Source organism: Mesoplodon mirus, assembly GCF_964341445.2.
Source record: "Mesoplodon mirus genome assembly, chromosome: 10".
NCBI lineage: Eukaryota > Metazoa > Chordata > Mammalia > Artiodactyla > Ziphiidae > Mesoplodon > Mesoplodon mirus.
In genome coordinates this window covers 92408178-92427850 of record NC_138986.1, presented here as the reverse complement: position 1 = coordinate 92427850, position 19673 = coordinate 92408178, and the positions used below count along the sequence as shown (strand labels likewise).

General features: G+C 35.5%; 1 protein-coding gene across 4 annotated transcripts in view; it reads right to left on the bottom strand.

The window, feature by feature from the left end:
• SENP6 (SUMO specific peptidase 6) overlaps nt 1-19673 on the bottom strand; it is a 110695-nt gene that overhangs the window by 40004 nt on the left and 51018 nt on the right. For all 4 annotated transcript variants that reach the window (XM_082633286.1, XM_082633283.1, XM_082633284.1 and 1 more), the window contains 2 exons: nt 19079-19149; nt 3603-3751 (listed from right to left, as the gene is read on the bottom strand). In XM_082633286.1, the coding sequence (XP_082489412.1) occupies nt 3603-3751; nt 19079-19149 (220 nt within the window). The remainder of the gene's footprint in view (nt 1-3602; nt 3752-19078; nt 19150-19673) is intronic.

Here is a 19673-nt window from a genome sequence, read left to right as displayed (position 1 = left end):
ATACTTAAAAGCAAAAAAAAAAAAAAAAAAAAAAAAGAACACTAAACCCATCTTCCATTTGAAATATTACAAGGGTGCACTGCCTTGCAGTATAAAAATCACCGAACCAAGCAGAAGGATAATTTTAAATGTTGGAAAAATGAATCAATTCTAAGTTCTGATTAACAAAAACTTTTACAAGATAATTTATTTCTAAGACAGTACTTCAAAAATATTTTAAGGAAGGCCTAATCTAGGCCTCTTACAATTGTTATATCATTAAAAAATGTTTTTTGACAGTAGAGTGTCATGTAATTTTGAAGCATATAACGTAGGAGTTCAAAGTACTTGGTGATATTACTGTAATAAAACTCCATACTCATGTACCTATTTATGTGAACAAGGTTCTGTAGCACTTATGTCTATAAGAAGGAAAATAAATATACAAATAATGCAAATGGTTGACCACGTCCTACTGTACCAGAAAGGGAAACCCATGAACAACAGAGCAGTCCCTATCTATATACTACCCTCTAAACCCTCAAAAAAAATATCTAAACCCCATTATTTTCATGATGAGCATAGACATATTTCCACGTCTAGCTAGGTTTAAAAAATATTGTGGTACACTCAAAAAAGTTTAAATATGTTCATTTATGTGGGAGCTAGACCCCCATTTGCCACAGTGGGAATCAGCTATATGAGCTAACTCTGCCTTTTAAGAATCGAGGATATGATCAAGCTGGGTTCAGACTGTCTCCAATACTTTATTGTCTATAATAAAGGACATATTTCAGTAAAAAGAACTCCATGGAAAAGCAATACTTTCACATATTTTCTTTTATAAAATTGATAAACAGAAAAAGCCCTTCTCTACTATTAAAATACAGAAGGAAATATATCATGAACTATTATCATATGCCTTCCATCAGCTAAGAAACACGTATCTTAGAAACATTTGCAACAATTAGGAGTCAAATGCAGATCAGCTGAACCAAACATGATATTAACTTTTTCATGATAAAAACTAGAGGTTAAGAATTTTATCAACCTAGTGACCTAAAAACTAGAATCTCAACAATGTTCAATTACTTTTAGTAAAGTAGTAAATTTTCCTAACAATTGTATGTTAAGTATAATTTCTTTTGGGAAACAAAGATTAATTAAAGTGTCATTTCCTCCCTTTTGGTCAGTGGAAGACTTACAAAATAAAATAAATCCAAATTACATATCACATAGTTATCTGCCAGTCTCTACACATTAATAATAACCAAGTATACTTAATAAGAAAGAGCCTGCCTTTGATGAGACACCACTGAGATAATGTCATACTGTGTAAATATTCTGAACTTTTTATAGTCTCATTAAATACCAAAGACCTTGTTTTCTTACAAGCAGTACATAGTGTGAAATTTCACAGACTACACATGGAAAGAAAAAACACTAATCTTATTCAAGAATTTAAAGTTACGTAGAGGATGGCTCCAATCTATTCTTTATCTCCACTAAGAAAAGCATAAGTGGCATGGGAGTAAACATAAAAAAGAAGAAAATATATATTAGATGTTAAAAAAAAAATTCTGAGGTTTTTAGCTTGCATGCCTAATGGAGAAAGGATGATGTGTCTGGGAAGGAGCTTTCTTCCTCTCTCCTCCTTTCCCTGGGTCAAGCAGTGGGCCAAGCACTGTGGGGAAGGCCAGTATGTCCCAAGCCGACCTTAGGCTGGCATGCCAGAGGACTGGGCACGTAAAAGGCAACGGAGCAAATAAGTAAATACACTGGAGACATGGGAGACAGGTTTCTCACTGTCAGAGAAGGGAGTTACAAACATGCAACATACAAAAGGCTAAAGTAAACAATGTGGTGTTGGACTAGAAATGGAATTGTCAATGTAAACTCATAGATTTGAATAAGTACTGAATATTAACACATAAGCACACAAATATTTCCTAGTTCAGTCACTGAGAGGGCCTATAAATGTGACACCCAGTAGCAACGAGCACAACTGTTGCCCAAATATCTTCCCTCCACTTATAGAAACAATGGCTCCTTGGGAGAAATGCATGACTCTAGAGCTGATGCAGAGAAAATACAAAGAAGTCTAGACCATCTGGTTATACCATAAAGTAAGTACTCAAATAATGATGGGAATATGTCAAAAAGAAACAGTAGCCAGCTTGAAGAACTTTCCATGGGCCAAGTCTGGGACAATTTGAGCATCAAAATGAAAAATGATAGTTACGGAGTATAACCGTTTTGAGTAAAATAAGAATCTATGTGTCTAAGCTGATAAAAATAGAAAAATATATAAGTAAACGTGGGATAAGAAAAAACTCTTATTAATAAATGAGTATAGGGACTTTCCTGGTGGCGCAGTGGTTAAGAATCTGCCTGCCAATGCAGGGGACCCAGGTTCAAGCTCTGGTCTGGGAAGATCCCACATGCCGTGGAGCAACTAAGCCCGTGCGCCACAACTACTGAGCCCATGATCTAGAGCTGGCGAGCCACAACTACTCAGCCCGTGCTGCAACTACTGAAGCCCACGTGCTGCAACTACTGAAGCCCGCGTGCCTAGAGCCCATGCTCTGCAACAGGAGAAGCCATGGCAACGAGAAGCCCACTCGCCACAACTAGAGAAAGCCCACGCACAGCAACAAAGTCCCAATGCAGCCAAAAATAAATAAATAAAATAAATAAATGAGTATAGAAATATCTATTAAATACCTACTAAAATACTTGGAAAAATCTAGAAGTGTACATCTTAAGATAAAAGTGAGTAATGTGAAAATCAACATTATATACTTCCCGATATGATGCAATAAGATCATAGCATCACTTCTGAGGATTCTTGAAAAATGTATAAATCATGATGAACCATTAGACAAACCCAACTTCAGGTACAAAGTAAGAGGCCTATATTCCTTACAAATATCAAGGTTATTAATGAGAAGGTAATATCAAGGAACTATTCCAGATTAAAGAAGACTGAAGATCATGACAACTAAATGTACATGATTCTGAACTGGATCCTGTTCCCATAAAGGACACTGGTTAGGGAAAGTCTGAATGAAGTTTGTGGATTAGATGATAATTTTGGAGCCACATTAATTAAAAATATTTGACAGTTGTACTCTGGTTATATAGGAGAATTTTTTTTTTTTAAGGAAGGACACACTGAAGTATTATGTAGTAAATGGGCATTCTGCCTTACTTATACTCAAATGGTACAGAAAAATACACACACACACACACACACAAAGGAAAGGCAGAGTGAGGGAGAACAATAAAGCAAATGTGGAAAACTGGGGAATTAAATGGAAGAATATGTGGATACTTATCATTTTTTCTATAAATTTAAACTTATTTCTAAAAAGTTCTGATTGAGAGCAATCATTTGAAGTATGCTGCAGGGGGGTACTCACAAATTCTTTTCAGAAAGATATATATTCTGGATTTTTGATAATTGAAAAATGATCTAATGAAGGCAGAAAAGTTTGCCTAAATAACTTTTCTAGTTTTCTTCCAGTCCTATTCAAAAGGTCACCTAGAATTTAATAAATACTAAAAATACTATTAATAAAAATACCAATTGATTAGCAACAAAGAATAATTTTTCTACCCACCTCTATATCAGGTAAACATTTTTTGGAAGCAGGAGACAGAGAATGTGGGGTAGACTGAAATGTACTACTGTAACGTTTCTGTGCAACTTTCCTTTTAATTTCAGATTCCAGGTGTGATTCAGACTCTTCTGTTTTTTTCATTATACGATCTAAAGGAAGGGGAAAAAAAAGTACTGAAATTAAACTTTATAAATTCTTCATGATCTTTTGCTATGAAAAAATACTAACTTATATTATCAAATTATGTTTTAGTTAAAATAAACTAATGTTTCAATATGTACAATAAAGAAAAACAGAACTTTAGGTCAGAGCCAGTGGCCATCTCCTGGTTGCTCTTGCCTTTTCTTTACCAGGATCTCTCTGCCAGCCCACAAACTGTGGACCATTTTCATCAAGTGTACCAATATTCTCTTCAGCTTATTTTGTGCAACTAAGGCAGAAGAGCACTTCCTACACTGAATCTCTCTCTCTCTTTCTCTCTCTCTCTCACACACACACACACACACACACACATTTTTTTCCCCCTAAGTTGGTTACTCTTCTTAGATTGGTAATGAGAAAAATTTGAATTCAAACATTGGGTACAACTGTTTAGATAAAGGAAACTAAACTAATTCTCAATTTAATGGTTTTTTAAATTTAAGACACACAAAAGACAATTTTCTTCATTATTTTTCAATGTAAATTCAATCATTTTCATTTCTAATTAATTCATAATTCGAATTTTTAAATGATTTAACGAACTCCAAACAGAACAATTTAAAATTTATTACAATCTGACTTCATCAGCAAAGAACACTGAACACGTTTCTAAAACAAAAGTTAATGAATCCACAAAGTAAAATGCTCTACCTGCATAATTCCAAGTTTGTTAAATACTTCCGTTTTTCTTTTACATCCTCTTATCTTTTGATTTTTTAAAAATAAGATCATCTACACATAAAAATTAGCATTATCTTTCTGAGCTTGGTATACAATACTGTCTTAAGAAACCCATGCAATTACTCTGGTTTAGTGCAATCACAGAGTCCCACTAAGTGACTCCACCCTCCCATCCATTGTCCAGTCTGAACACCTTTATTTTCCTGGACACCAAAGCTAGAAATCTGAGTAAGCGTTGACTTGTCCTTGTGTCTCCTTTCTCACAGTCAAGTGAATTCTACTAATAGCTCTTGAACTCATTCCTTCCCCTCCAACTCCACTGCCGCTGTATTTCAGATGCTCAACTCCTACCTAAATTGATCTTCCTCACTCCAATTTTGCTTGCTTCAAATCCTTCTCCCCTACTACCAAGGTCATCTTTCAAATATGATTCTACCACTCTAATGCTTAAAATCTTTCAATGATTCCATTAGCTAAGGAAAAAAGTCTGAACCCCGTATCCTGCCAAGCAGAAGGCTGCACTGATGTTCCAGTCTTAATTCCAAAAATACTATACCTCAAATACGTGCATTTCTCCAGGATGTTTTCTTTCACCTTCTTATATATATGCTGTTCTCTTCACAAGCAAAGCCCTCCCTATTTATCTAGTAAATTCAAACTATTCTTTGTTAAGAAGCTACCTCTATCCCACACTAAGCATGATGAAGCAAATACTCAGAGCTTCCACAGCACTTTATCCATACTTCTATTAGTACTCATTTTATTTTATTTTTATTTTACGGTACACGGGCCTGTCACTGTTGTGGCCTCTCCCGTTGTGGAGCACAGGCTCCAGACACGCAGGCTTAGCTGCCATGGCTCACAGGCTCAGCCACTCCGCGGCATGTGGGATCTTCTTCCCGGACCGGGGCACGAACCCATGTCCCCTGCATCAGCAGGCGGACTCTCAACCACTGCGCCACCAGGGAAGCCCAATACTCATTTTATTTTAAGCTAATTATTTGCACTGATCTGTTTCCTCTCATTATACTGTCAGCTCTGGAAAAGCAGAAATATGTTTTAGTCACCTGTTTTCTCAGAGTTTAGAAACTGCACAAGGCAGGGGCTCCAAAAGTGTTTACTGGATTAATGAATCACATCAGAAAAGACTATATGACACATTCAAAAAAGATGAAATCATATGGTTGAAAGGAAGGGATGTTAGTACTATGTCACCTCGGAAAATGCCTTAACTCTGTCACACAGAGAAACTGATACAGTCGCAGACCTAGAAACATAAGGATTCAGCCAGGGAGAGGAAAGGAAAGCTGCTCCCAAGAACACCTGAGGTTACAGAGCAGCTGCTCCAGTCAAAGCATCTAGCTGTTAGCTATATTCCTATGAAGGCTAACTTACTTTGTTAGATGGATCAGATATAAAAAGCAGTTTCCATACAAATGAGTATTGAAGAACTAGAATGTGGCACTAAGTAAAAAAGGAGGCAGACAAGATTTGGAATTCAGAAAATACACACAACAGTTACCTGGAATACACAACCAATTATTGGCATAATTTAATTTACAGAGACAGCTGTCTTGAAACATGGGGTGTTTTTTTTTTTTCTCCTCCAACTTTTCTTGGTCTTGCTAATTAAATTTTTGCATGTACACAAGAGAGCTTTTTCCTTTTAAACATATTTTAGGAATCTTTGTAATCCCCACAATATCACTGCAAATCATTTTGCTCGAGTATGTCCCTATATCGTTTTCCTGCCAGACCCTACTCAGAGACTGACATTTTAAAAACTATTATCATTTCATTCTTGATCATATACTCACACTCTTCTCTCCACTACAGCTATCTCATCATGTCTATGTCACATTTTTCTCTACCTCTTAACACAATTAACAAGGGGGGAAACAAGGGGTCCAAGCCCTGAGAGAAACTGAAAATTTTTACTGATTAAATAGAGAAAAACGTTGTTTATATGTACCACATCTTCTTTATCTATTCCTCTCTCAATGGACATTTAGGTTGCTTCCACGTCCCGTCCTGGCTATCGTAAATAGTGCTGCAATGAACATTAGGGTACACGTATCTTTTCGAATTGTGGTTTTCTGAGGGTATATGCCCAGGAGTGGGATTGCTGGATCACATGGTAGCTCTATTTTTAGTTTTTTAAGGAATCTCCATGCTGTTCTCCACAGTGGCTATACTAATGTACATTCCCACCAACAGTGTAGAAAGGTTTCTTTTTCTTCACACCCTCTCCAGCATTTATTGTTCATAGATTTTTTTGATGATGGTCATTCTGACCTGTGTGAGGTAATACCTCATTGTATTTCTCTGATAATTAGTGATGTTAGCATCTTTTCGTGTGCTTTTTGGCCATCTGTATGTTTTGGTCTTCTTCGGAGAAATGTCTATTTAGATATTCTGCCCATTTTCTGATTGGGTTGTTTGCTTTTTTGTTACTCAGCTGCATGAGCTGTTTGCATATTTTGGAGATTAATCCCGTGTCGGTCGCTTCATTGGCAAATATTTTCTCCCATTCTGTGGGTTGTCTTTTCGTTTTGTTTATTGTTTCCTTTGCTGTGCAAAAGCGTTTTAGTTTAATTAGGTCCCATTTGTTTTTTTTTGTTTGTTTTCATTACTTTAGGAGGTGGATCGAAAAAGATCTTGCTGCAATTTATGTCAGAGAGTGTTCTCCCTATGTTTTCCTCAAAGAGTCTTATAGTACCCAGCCTTACATTTAGGTCTTTAATGCATTTTGAGTTTATTTTTGTGTATGGTGTTAAAGAATGTTCCAATTTCATTTTTTTACCTGTAGCTGTCCAGTTTTCCTAGCACCATTTATTGAAAGAGACTTGTCTTTCCTCCATTGTATAGTCTTGCCTCCTTTGTTGTAGATTAATTGACTGTAGGTGTGTGGATTTATCTTGGGGCTTTCTATCCTGTTCCATTGATCTATATATCGGTTTTTGTGCCAGTACGATACTGCTTTGATGACTGCAGCTTTGTAGTATAGTCTGAAATCAGGGAGCCTGATTCCTCCAGCTCCGTTTTTCTTTCTCAAGATTGCTTTGACCATTCAGGGTCCTTTGTGTCTCCGTACAAATTTTAAGATTTTTTTGTTCCAGTTTTGTGAAAAATGCCACTGGTAATTTGATAGGGATTGCATGAATCTGTAGTTTGCCTTGGGTAGTATAGTCTTTTTTTTTTTTTTTTTTTTGCAGTACACGGGCCTCTCACTGTTGTGGTCTCTCCTGTTGAGGAGCACAGGCTCCGGCCGCGCAGGCTCAGCGGCCATAGCTCACGGGCCTAGCTGCTCCGCAGCATGTGGGATCTTCCCAGACCGGGGCACGACCGTGTCCCCTGCATCGGCAAGCGGACTCTCAACCACCACGCCACCAGAGAAGCCCATGTATAGTCATTTTTGACAACAATGATTCTTCCAATCCAAGAACATGGTATATCTTTCCATCTGTTTGTGTCATCTTCGATTTCTTTCATCAGCGTCTTATAGTTTTTGGAGTACAGGCCTTTTGCCTCCTTAGGTAGGTTTATTCCTAGGTGTTTTATTCTTTTTGATGCAATGGTAAATGAGATTGTTTCTTTACTTTCTCTTTCTGATCTTTCATTGTTAGTGTATAGAAATGCAACAGATTTCTGTGTATTAATTTTGTATCCTGAAACTTAACCAAATTCATTAATGAGCTCTAGTAGTTTTTTGTAGCATCTTTAGGATTTTCTATGTATAGATACATGCACTCCAATGTTGATAGCAGCACTATTTACAATAGCCAAGACATGGAAGCAACCTAAGTATCTACTGACAGATGAACGGATAAAGGAGATGTGGTACATATATACAATGGAATATTACTCAGCCATAAAAAAGAATGAAATAATGTTATTTGCAGCAACATGGATGGACCTAGAGATTGTCATATTGAGTGAAGTAAGTCAGACACAGAAAGACAAATATCATATGATAATGCTTATATGTGGAATCTAAAAAGATGGTACAGATGAAATTATTTACAAAACAGAGATAGAGTCAAAGATATAGAGAACAATCTTATGGTTACTAGGGGAGCAGGGGGAGGGTTAAATTGGGAGATTGGGACTGACAAATATACCCTACTATACACAAAATAGATAACAAAAAACAAACAAACAAGAAAACCAAAAAAAAAAAAAACACAGAACCAATATACAAAGTACCCAAAGAGCTAATGTTAAATAAGCTAATACTATGAATTGGCTCACTAATTACTTCAAGAAAATTAATTTTGGAGAAATTAATTTTGAGAAATCAGGTAAAAAGGAAATTGCTTTCCCAACTTAAAGGTTTATACCCTCTAAGATGGCTTTTTAAATATTGCCTTCAACGTTGTACTTAATCCTAATTTATGGCCTAAAAATCCCAACCCTGTAATCATTTCGTGGGCTCAATTAAATAACATTCTAGCAATCAGTAATCTCAGATTTCTGCACCTGCACCTCACCTGAAAATATAAAATGTTCATACTGAACACCTAATGTTTATATGTTCCCCCAAAGCTTATTTTACAAGTTTATATATACTAGTATACCCTTCTTCATTGAAGTTACATCTGTAATATGGAAACCCTTCTGTATCACTGTGTTATTACAAAATGATTTTAAGAGGTTTTTAGATTTTTAAGAAAATAAATTTTGGCACCAAAAACGGAAAAAAAAAAAAAACAAGATAACGGAGAAAAACGATTTTAAAATCTTGACCTCCTAAATCAAGATTATCTATAAGGAACTAAAGGAAAGAGACAGAAAATGCAAAGAATATTATAAGCATGCACAGAGTGAGTCAACAGAAGGTCAATCTGTAGAGAGGAGAGGATAACCAAAGAGAAACAAAAGATTTTTCTCCTGTATGGACTCTCTGATGAATGAGAAGATGTGAACGCCGACTGAAGCCCTTCCCACACTGTTTACATTTATAGGGTTTTTCTGCAGTATGTACTCTTTGGTGAGTGAGAAGTTTGGAACTCTTGCTGAAGCCCTTCCCACATTCATGACAAGTATAGGGTTCCCCCCCGTATGGACCCTCTGATGAACGCGAAGATCTGAGCTGTGACTAAAAGTCCTTCCCACAGTCGTCACATTTGTAAGGCTTCTCTCCTGTGTGCACCCTCTAATGGATTTGAAGATTTGAGTGCTGGGTAAAGCCCTTACCACAGTCATCACATTTATAGGACTTTTCTCCCATGTGGACTAACTGATGAATTCGAAGATCTGAACTCTTGACTGAAGCCCTTACCACACTCATCACACTTATATGGTTTTTCTCCTGTGTGGACTCTCTGATGAACGTTAAGTACTGAACTCCGGCTAAAAACTCTTACCACACTGACCACACTTAAAAGCCTTCTCTCCTATGTGAATGTGAAGTAATGAATTTCTACTGAGGTCCTTATCAAAAAAAAAAAAAAAAAAGAAAATACAAAGAATTACATTAATTAGACGTTTTAAGATGAAACTTCTGAAACCAACGTGATGTGGAAGTATGGCAAATGACTGACAGTGTATGGGAAACTAGAGTAGATCTACAAAGAGACAATAAGCATAAATAAGTTAATGTCAATGTCAGGATTAACAAATTCTTTTGGGATTCTATCTTCCATGGAAAGAGAAAAACATTTGAGAAGATTATGACAATTCATGTGAAAATTAACTAGCTTTAAATTATAGCCAGAAACATAATATGGCAAAAGATTTAAAACCTGACTGGTCCAGGAATGGCAAATGCCTAACAAGAGGCTCATGGAAGTTTTAGCAGCTAACTGATCATGGAAGTCATTTTTGCTAAACTGTGCCAAACCCTCAACAAAGTACTCCAGGGAGGTACTTGAGATGAAACCTATGTGACACTGCTGCTTTCATTGAATGCCCCCTTCTGGGGATGAGAAGGTGAATACTGAGTGTTTACCCAAGACCACACAAAACAAACACCAAGATTAACACGAGACACCATAAAGCTCCTGGCAGAGAACACAGGCAAAGCATTCTCTGACATAAATAGTACCAATGTTTTCTTAGGTCAGTCTCCCAAGGCAATAGAAGTAAAAGCGAAAAGAAATAAATGGGACCTAATCAAACTTACCCACTTTTGCACAGCAAAGGAAACCATAAACAAAACGAAAAGACAACCTATGGACTGGGAGAAAATATTTTCAAATGATGAGACCGACAAGGGCTTAATTTCCAAAATATACAAACAGCGCATATGACTCAATAACAAAAAAAAAAAACCCCAAACAATCCAATCAAAAAACAGGCAGAAGACACAGACATTTCTCCAAAGAAGATATACAGATGGCCAATAGGCACATGAAAAGATGCCCAACATCACAAATTATCAGAGAAATGCAAATCAAAACTACAATGAGGAATCACTGTACACCAGTCAGAATGGCCATCACCAAGAAGTCCACAAACAATAAATGCTGGAGAGGGTGTGGAGAAAAGGGAGCCCTTCTTCACTGTTGGTGGAAATATAAATTGGTGCAGCCACTATGGAGAACAGTATGGAGGTTCCTTAAAAAACTAAAAATAGAATTACCATATGACCCAGCAATCCCATTCGTGGGCATATATCCAGAGGAAACTCTCATTCAAAAAGATACATGCACCCCAATGTTCACAGCACCACTATTTACAATAGCCAAGACATGGAAGCCACCTAAATGTCCATCAACAGATGAATGGATAAAGAAGACTGATATGTGTGTACACACACACACACACACACACACACACACACACACTGGAATACTACTTCCCCATAAAAAAGAATGAAATAACCTCATTTGCAGTAACATGGATGGACCTAGAGATTATCATACTAAGACAAAGAAAAGAAATATCACATGATATCACTTATATATGTGGAATCTAAAATATGATACAAATGCACTTATTAAAAAAACAAAACAAAAAACAGAAACAGACTCACAGACATAGAAAACAAATTTATGGTTACCAAAGAGCAAAGTGGGGAAGGGATAAATTAGGAGTTTGGGATTAGCAGATACAAACTACTATATATAAAACAGATAAACAACAAGACAAGGCCCTATTGCAGGGCACAGAGAACTATATTCAATATCTTATAATAACTTATAATGGAAAAAATATGAAAAATAATATATATTTATAACTGAATCACTTTGCTGTACACCAGACACTAACACAACAGTTGTAAAGCAACTATATACTTCAATGAAAAAAAAAAAAAAAGATTGGGATATTTCCTGCTGGATTTTCTAGCTCAATGTCTTTTTAATATACCACACTATTTCCAGATACGCAGAAAAAGTAAGAATATGGAAGATATTATGAGACAAGTAAAAGTGATTAATAGGTTGGATCTTTAGAATAAATTTTAAAACCTAAACTTAAAAAAAAAATGTCCTCCATAAAAAGAACATTTATAGTAGCTTTACTCATAATCTTAAAACAAACAAACAAAAAAACCCTGGATGGGCTTCCCTGGTGGCGCAGTGGTTGACAGTCCGCCTGCCGATGCAGGGGACACGGGTTCGCGCCCCGGTCCGGGAAGATCCCACATACTGCGGAGCGGCTGGGCCCGTGAGCCATGGCCACTGAGCCTGCGCGTCTGGAGCCTGTGCTCTGCAACGGTAGACGCCACAGCAGTGAGAGGCCCATGTACCGCAAAAAAAAAACCAAAAAAACAAAAAAACAAAAAAAACCCTGGAAACAACTCAGGTGTCCACCATCAGGAGAATGATAAACAAACTGGTACAGCCATACAATGGAACGCTAAAGTAACAAATTACTAATGCATGCAACAACATGGGTGAATCTCAAAAAAACTATCCAGAGTGAAAAGAAGACTTACAACAAAGAGTACACATTGTATTATTCCACTTATATGAAAATAGTTACCTTTGAGGGGGCAGGGATGAGGAGTAACTGAAAGGAACATAAGGGAACTTTCTGCAGTGATGATATCATTTGTACTATGTCTTCCCAGGGCTTTGGGTTAGTAAGGTATGTGTACTTGTCAAAATGTATTTAACTGTACACTTATGACTTGTGCATTTCATTGTATGTAAATTTTATTTCAAAAGAGAAAAAGAAAACTAAAACATATATTGAACTCTAGATAATGATATGCCTGCTGAAGTGTTTAGGAGTAAACTGTACTGGTGTCTGTAACTTACTCTAAAATGCATTGGAAAAAAATAAGATGAGTTTATATATAAATGGATGATTAGATACACGGATATGTGATAAAGTTAAGTATAGAAAAGTGTTAACTGTAGAATCTATGTAGTAGATATATGTGTATTCACTGTGAAAGTCTTTCAACTTTTTGGTGTCTTTGAAAATTTTCATAATAGAAGTCGGAGGTGGGGTGGGGCAAGGACAGCCCTTAACTTTTTTGTTTGAAAATTTAGTTGTGATATTACTAATCTGCTGGAAATTATATACCTCAAGGATAGTTAGAACACAAACAACTATCTTTATCATGGTTATTTATTTGCTTTTAAGTTATTTTTATCGTCTGTCAAAAGAGAAAGACTAATTAGAAAAACAGCTGGTTTTCTTCATCATGTAGCTGTTACTATGACTGGTTTTCAGTATATAAAGATGGCAGTCATATATCACATTCTCATTACAACCTCCTTAAAAATCACTTTTGTCTATGCTAAATATGTGATCAACAGGCAAAGGAGACAATAGGCAGACATGAATAAAAGAAGAAATCCAAATGGCCACTGAACACATAAAATGCTTCGTTAGTAATGAGGAAATTAAAAAACAAACAAACAAATACTACTTCCCTATCAGCCTGGAAAAGCCTGAAGGATGGTAATATCTAATGTTGCTGAGGAGCATGTGAGAAAACAGGCCCACTCAGATCCTGCTTGCTGGGAGCTGACACCCTTTACAGAAAGCATTTTGGCAGTAATATATCAAAAGTCTTTAAAATGTGCATAAACTTTGCCCTTATAATTTTATTTCTAGGGATTTGATCTAAGGAAGTAATAGATAAAATACATAATATGAGCTAAATTATTAATAATATATATAATATCAAAACATTAAAAACCAAATTATGGTACATAAATATAGTGGGTCACTATGCATTCATGAAAAAAATGACCACAGAGTCTTGGCTATATTAACTTGTAAAGTCCACTATATATAAATTCATCTATTTGATTCTTAAACTTCCTTTGTGTTTTTCATTCTGGTTTTCTTCTGATATTCCAATATCTTTTAATGAGAATATAGAAACCGGATAATAACGTAACAAAGTAAAAAGCAAGTTACAGAACAGTAAACATAGTATAAACGCATTTTAAAAAAATGGGTATATATGCATAGAAGTCTAGCAAGTTATATGTTAAAGTCCCAGGAGAAGATACCCTGACTGGTTAAGAGTGAGCGGATATTTTTCTTCTGCACGTGAGTTAAATAGTGCTAAGTCAGGTGATTTAGGTTGAAATCATAATGTAATTACATTAAGAATATAATTAAATGTTCACCCACAGACAGTATATAACGTCTATTAATTCTCTGACAAGAATACAAAGAACAGACTGGAAAACAAAAAGGAAGTTTAAGAAAGAAAAGAAAGAATAGAGAAAAAAATAAGAGATCTTAATTTATAGTTGTATGTTGTTATTTTACATGCTTAGAAAAAATATAAAAAGAACACCAAACAAAAAAGCAATAGGATATCTGATCTATCCAAAAATTATACTTAATAGTTTACAAGCTTTAATTTAATCCTAGAGAACTGCTTATCAATGCTTGTTAGCTTAGTGCTAATAAATGGCTATAAATCATATTAAGTGCCTCTTAAATGCAAAATAAAGGAGAAAAACAACAATAAAGGAAGTTACTTTAAGTGTTAAGAACTATAAAAAGAAAGTGATTTCTTTTTAGGAGAAAATTATTCCAGGTGCTACGCCAGTAACTACTGATCCTGGGGTTTGAAATCTCACCATTTTATAAACTATCTCCGGGCTTCCCTGGTGGTGCAGTGGGTGAGAATCTGCCTGCCAATGCAGGGGACACGGGTTCGAGCCCTGGTCTGGGAAGATCGCACATGCCGCGGAGCAACTGGGCCCGTGAGCCACAGCTACTGAGCCTGCGCGTCTGGAGCCTGTGCTCCGCAACAAGAGAGGCCACGACAGTGAGAGGCCTGCGCACCGCGATGAAGAGTGGCCCCCGCTCGCCACAACTAGAGAAAGCCCTCGCACAGAAACGAAGACCCAACACAGCCAAAAATAAATAAATTTATTTAAAAAAAACCCAAAACTATCTCCAAATGAAATCCTAAAATAAAATGCAATCTTTATGCAACAATATATATGCAATATTGTTATAGCACTGTCATTCATACTATACACAAGTATACGTGTACCTACCTAACACAAAAGCCGCTATAGTTTACAAGTTAAATATACCAATATCCCTTTCCCGAAGTTTACAAATATTACCTGTCCACGTGATATGTGTGTGTGTGTATATATGTTTTGGGTTGGCCAAAAAGTTCGTTTGTTTTTTCCATAGGATGCCTCTAGTAGTGCTTAGTTGTCTTTAAATTCATTTGAAACAGTATTGTTAGATTGTGTTGTGACAGTTGTCGTATCAGTGTGCATTTAATTAAAACAAAACTTATCAAAATTGGTGAATTTTTGTGTGGCCATTTTAATATTGAAGATGGAAGAAAAAAGCAACGTTTTTGGCACATTATGCTTTATTATTTCAAGAAAGGTTAAAAACGCAAATGAAACGAAAAAGAAAGATTTGTGCAATGTATGGGGAAGGTGCTGTGATTGATCAAATGTGTCAAAAGTGGTTGGTTTGTGAAGTTTCGTGCTGGAGATTTCTTGCTGGACAATGCTCCACGGTCGGGTAGACCACCTGAAGTTGATAGCAATCAAATCGAGAACAATCAACATTATACCACACGAGAGATAGCCGACGTACTCAAAATATCCAAATCAAGAGTTGAAACCATTGGCACCAGCTTGGTTATGTTAACTGCTTTGATGCTTGGGATCCACAGAAGTTAAGTGGAAGAAACCTTGAGCGTATTTCTCCACACGATTCTCTTCTGAAATGTAACGAAAACGTTCCATTTTTAAAGCAAATCGTGACGGGCTATGAAAAGTGGGTACTGTACACTAATGTGGAAAGGAAGAGATCGTGGGGCAAGTGAAATGAAGCACCACCAACCACACCAAAGGCAGGTCTTCGTCCAAAGAAGGTGACGTTGTGTATATGGCGGGATTGGAAGGGAGTCCTCTATTATGGGCTCCTTCTGGAAAACCAAACAATTAATTCTAACAAGTACTGTTCCCAGTTAGACCAACTGAAAGCAGCACCCGACGACAAGCATCCAGAATTAGTCAACAGAAAACGCATGATCTTCCATCAGGATAACACAAGACCACATGTTCCTCTGATGACCAGGCAAAAGCTGTTACAGCTTGGCTGGGAAGTTCTGATTCATCCGCCGTATTCACCACACATTGCACCTTTGTATTTACATTTATTTCGGCCTTTACAAAATTCTCTTAATGGAAAAAATTTCTATTCTCCGAAAGACTGTAAAAGGCAACTGGTACAGTTCTTTGTTCGAAAAGATAAAAAGTTTTGGGAACATGGAATTATGAAGTTGCCTGAAAAATGGCAGAAGGTAGTGGAACAAAAGGGTGAATACATTGTTCAATAAAGTTCTTGGTGAAAATCAAAAATGTGTCTTTTATTTTTGCTTAAAAACCAAAGAAACTTTCTGGCCAACCCTATATATATCTATATATCTATATATATAGATAGATAGATAGATAGATAGATAGATATACATATATATACACACACATATATATAATGTATATATACGTATATATGTTATATATATGTATATGTGTGTATATATATATGTATATAAGTATGTATTTACACACACACTTTATTATGAGTCCACAGGCATAAAGTGGATAGGTAAGTAAAGGAGACGGTACAGCTCTTTCCTACAAAAGAATTTTAATTAATAAATGTAAAAGAAATAAAGAAAATAGAAAATTACCATTAGATAAACACCAAATAATAATTGTTGCCAGCAAGATCCACTAAAAGATGCAAAATCAGTGGGTGCAATTTTGAGGAAAAAGAGGGTATCTGCATAGTGTCAGAGTATCTCTCCCAAGATCTTTATTAAGCACAAAGGGAAAAAAAATAATTTTACAGTGGAGAAACCCAGCAGAAACCACCTAACCAAGGTATCATGTTTAACATCACCAGCAGTAAGACAAATCAACATCATACAACCCCTGATATAATGTGTAGAAAAAGACACAACATCACTTTCATGAAAGTCTTGCCAAAAATGCATAGCCTCAATCTAATCATAAGATAACATCATACAAACTTCCAAACAGAAAGGCATTCTATGAAGTAACTGTCCATTACTCTTCAAAATTGTCAAGGAAACTTAGGAGATGTGACAAACAAATGCAATGTAAGATCCCAAACTAGATCTTAGAACAGAAAAAAGTTACCAGTGAAAAACTGGTGAAATGAGACCAAGGTCTGTTGCTTAGTTAAGAATGTTATACCAATGCCAATTTCTTAGTTTTGTAAATGTACCATGATTGTAACACGTTAACATTAGGAGCAGCTGGGTAAAGGGTAAATGAGTCCTATTTTAATAACTTTCCAGTAGTCTAAAATGATTTCAAAATAAAAAGTTTTTCTTAAAAAAAGGTTATTCTTATCTACTTAATGAATATTGTTGAATAAACAAAAAATTTTTCAAAAAAGTCTGGGGCTGATTTGTATCTAAAAACCATATAATGGGCCAAATCACTTAACTGACTGAAATGCATCTGTGTAAAGGGAATGATAATAGTACCTATTGTGCAGTTCTTCCCTAAGGATTAGGAGTAAGTTTCTTTCTGATCTAAGGAGAAAATAGTAAAGCACAGTGGTTAAGAGAATGCATGGCCTTTAGCATTAACTAGACCTGGATTCCAATACTAGTCTGTGTCCTTGAGCAAGCTGTGTAATCCCTCTGAGCCTCAATTTCCTCCTCTGTACAAAATGTAGGTAAAGTTGAATTTAGCTTATTGAGATCTTGGGTAGGGAGCGACAATAAAAACAAATAATGAATGTAAAGCATCTGACTCAGCATCTAGGGCAGATTAAGAATTCAGTAAAGGTTTAAGGTGTGAATTAAAGAGGCTAGTCATTATTACTACACTTAATAAACTTAGTGAACAGAACTATGCATTGCGAAGTATAATAATTCACATTCATAACTGCAAAGTTGTTAAGAAAGGATGAAGCTAAGTTTGGAATATTCTCTTTATAAAATAGGTTATGTTCAATATATGCATAAAAGATTTTCACCCAAACTAGAAGAAAAATATAGGTGCTTCAAAAAAAAGAAAAAGAAAGAAACAACAAACTGTTGGCAGTCAGGAAAACCTAGCTGCTATCTATCTATCTATTTATGCTGCACTGGGTCTTAGTTGCAGCATGCAGGATCTTTAGTTGTGGTATGCAGACTTCTTAGTTGTGGCACGTGGACTCTTAGTTGCAGCATGTGAACTCTTTAGTTGTGGCATGAATGCGGGATCTAGTTCCCCGACCAGGGATCGAACCCGGGCCCCTGCACTGGGAGCACGGAGTCTTACCCACTGGAGCTGCTTAAAATCATTAGATTTTGGATAATAAGAGCCCCTAGTGCTATTTAAATAAGCAAAGGCCTACGGGATTAAGAGATACAAACTACTATTCATAAAATATACAAGCAACAAGGATATATTCCATAGCACAGGGAATTACAGCCATTATCTTGTAATAACTTAATAAAGAGTAACCTGTAAAAATACTGAATCACAATGCTGTACATCTGAAACTAATATAATATTGTAAATCAACTATAATTTTTTTAAAAAGTCAAAAAATAAATAAATAAACAAGCAAAAGTCTGGGACAAACAAGATGGACACACCGATTAAGAATCTGTATTCTAGATAATGGACATCAATTTGATGGTGAAACATTTTTCATAAATGCTATCTCTTATTTGATTTTTGCTTAATATATCACTGTATTAAAAATTATTTCAATGCAAATATAAACTTCTACTTACAATAATTTTCCAACATCTACTATTAGCACAGTTTTATCAGGTATGGACTCTTTTTAATTCAGTGCCTAATGTATTCTAAATTTTAGGATCAAAACCATTTTAATCAAGAAAATCACATAATGTAAGATTATAACAAAGAGCAACAAAACACCTAGAGTTAATATTTGGATCCTGAGTTTAACAACAATGCTAATATAATCAAAAAGATTTCCAACTATAATCACCTGAATGTGCACTCCTTGAATCATTCCCCAATGGTTTCAGGTCACAATTAAAATAAATAAATTCTCAAATCAATTATAAAAAAATGGGTCTATATATTTCTATTATACCTGGGAATATTCTAAAACTGGTACCATATTCCTATTCTACCTTCCTTACAACTACTCAAAACCCTTCACAGGTGTAACAAACAAAACTGCACACTTACCAACACTTTGGGGCCGACTTAACCTTACAGGATTACTTTCAAATTTTTGGACATGAGGTGGGTATTCTTTCCTAGAAAAGGAAATTTATATAGTTTCAGTCTAAAAGAAAAAAATATTTTTAAAATGAAAAAGTAGAGGGAATACTTAAAATATGTTTATCAAAAGCAAATCATAGCTTGTTTGTCATATAAAAAGTGGTACTATAAAATAGTAACACTATATTACCCAAATATAGTAAACCTTAATGCACTGTAAGATCCCTAAGGGCAGTGACTATATTTTATTTGAACTGTCAATCTATGAAAGCTGACAGCAGGCAGTCTTTCAAACAAATATTTAATAAATAAATACAAGTATTTGTCCTTTCAAAGTAGTCACTTTGGAAAGTTACATATTTATTCCCCCAATACACAAAACTTTAGAATTTTTCTTTTGGAACTGCCTTCATAATCTGTTAAAAAAACTTTAAAAAAACTCCTAATATTTCACTGTCACATGCATTTTTGGAATAAAAAAAGTTAGCTTATAATAAATACTCAACTTGCCCAATTTTGCTGTAAATGCTTCTAGTTGTTTAAAGATCAATGAATAAAG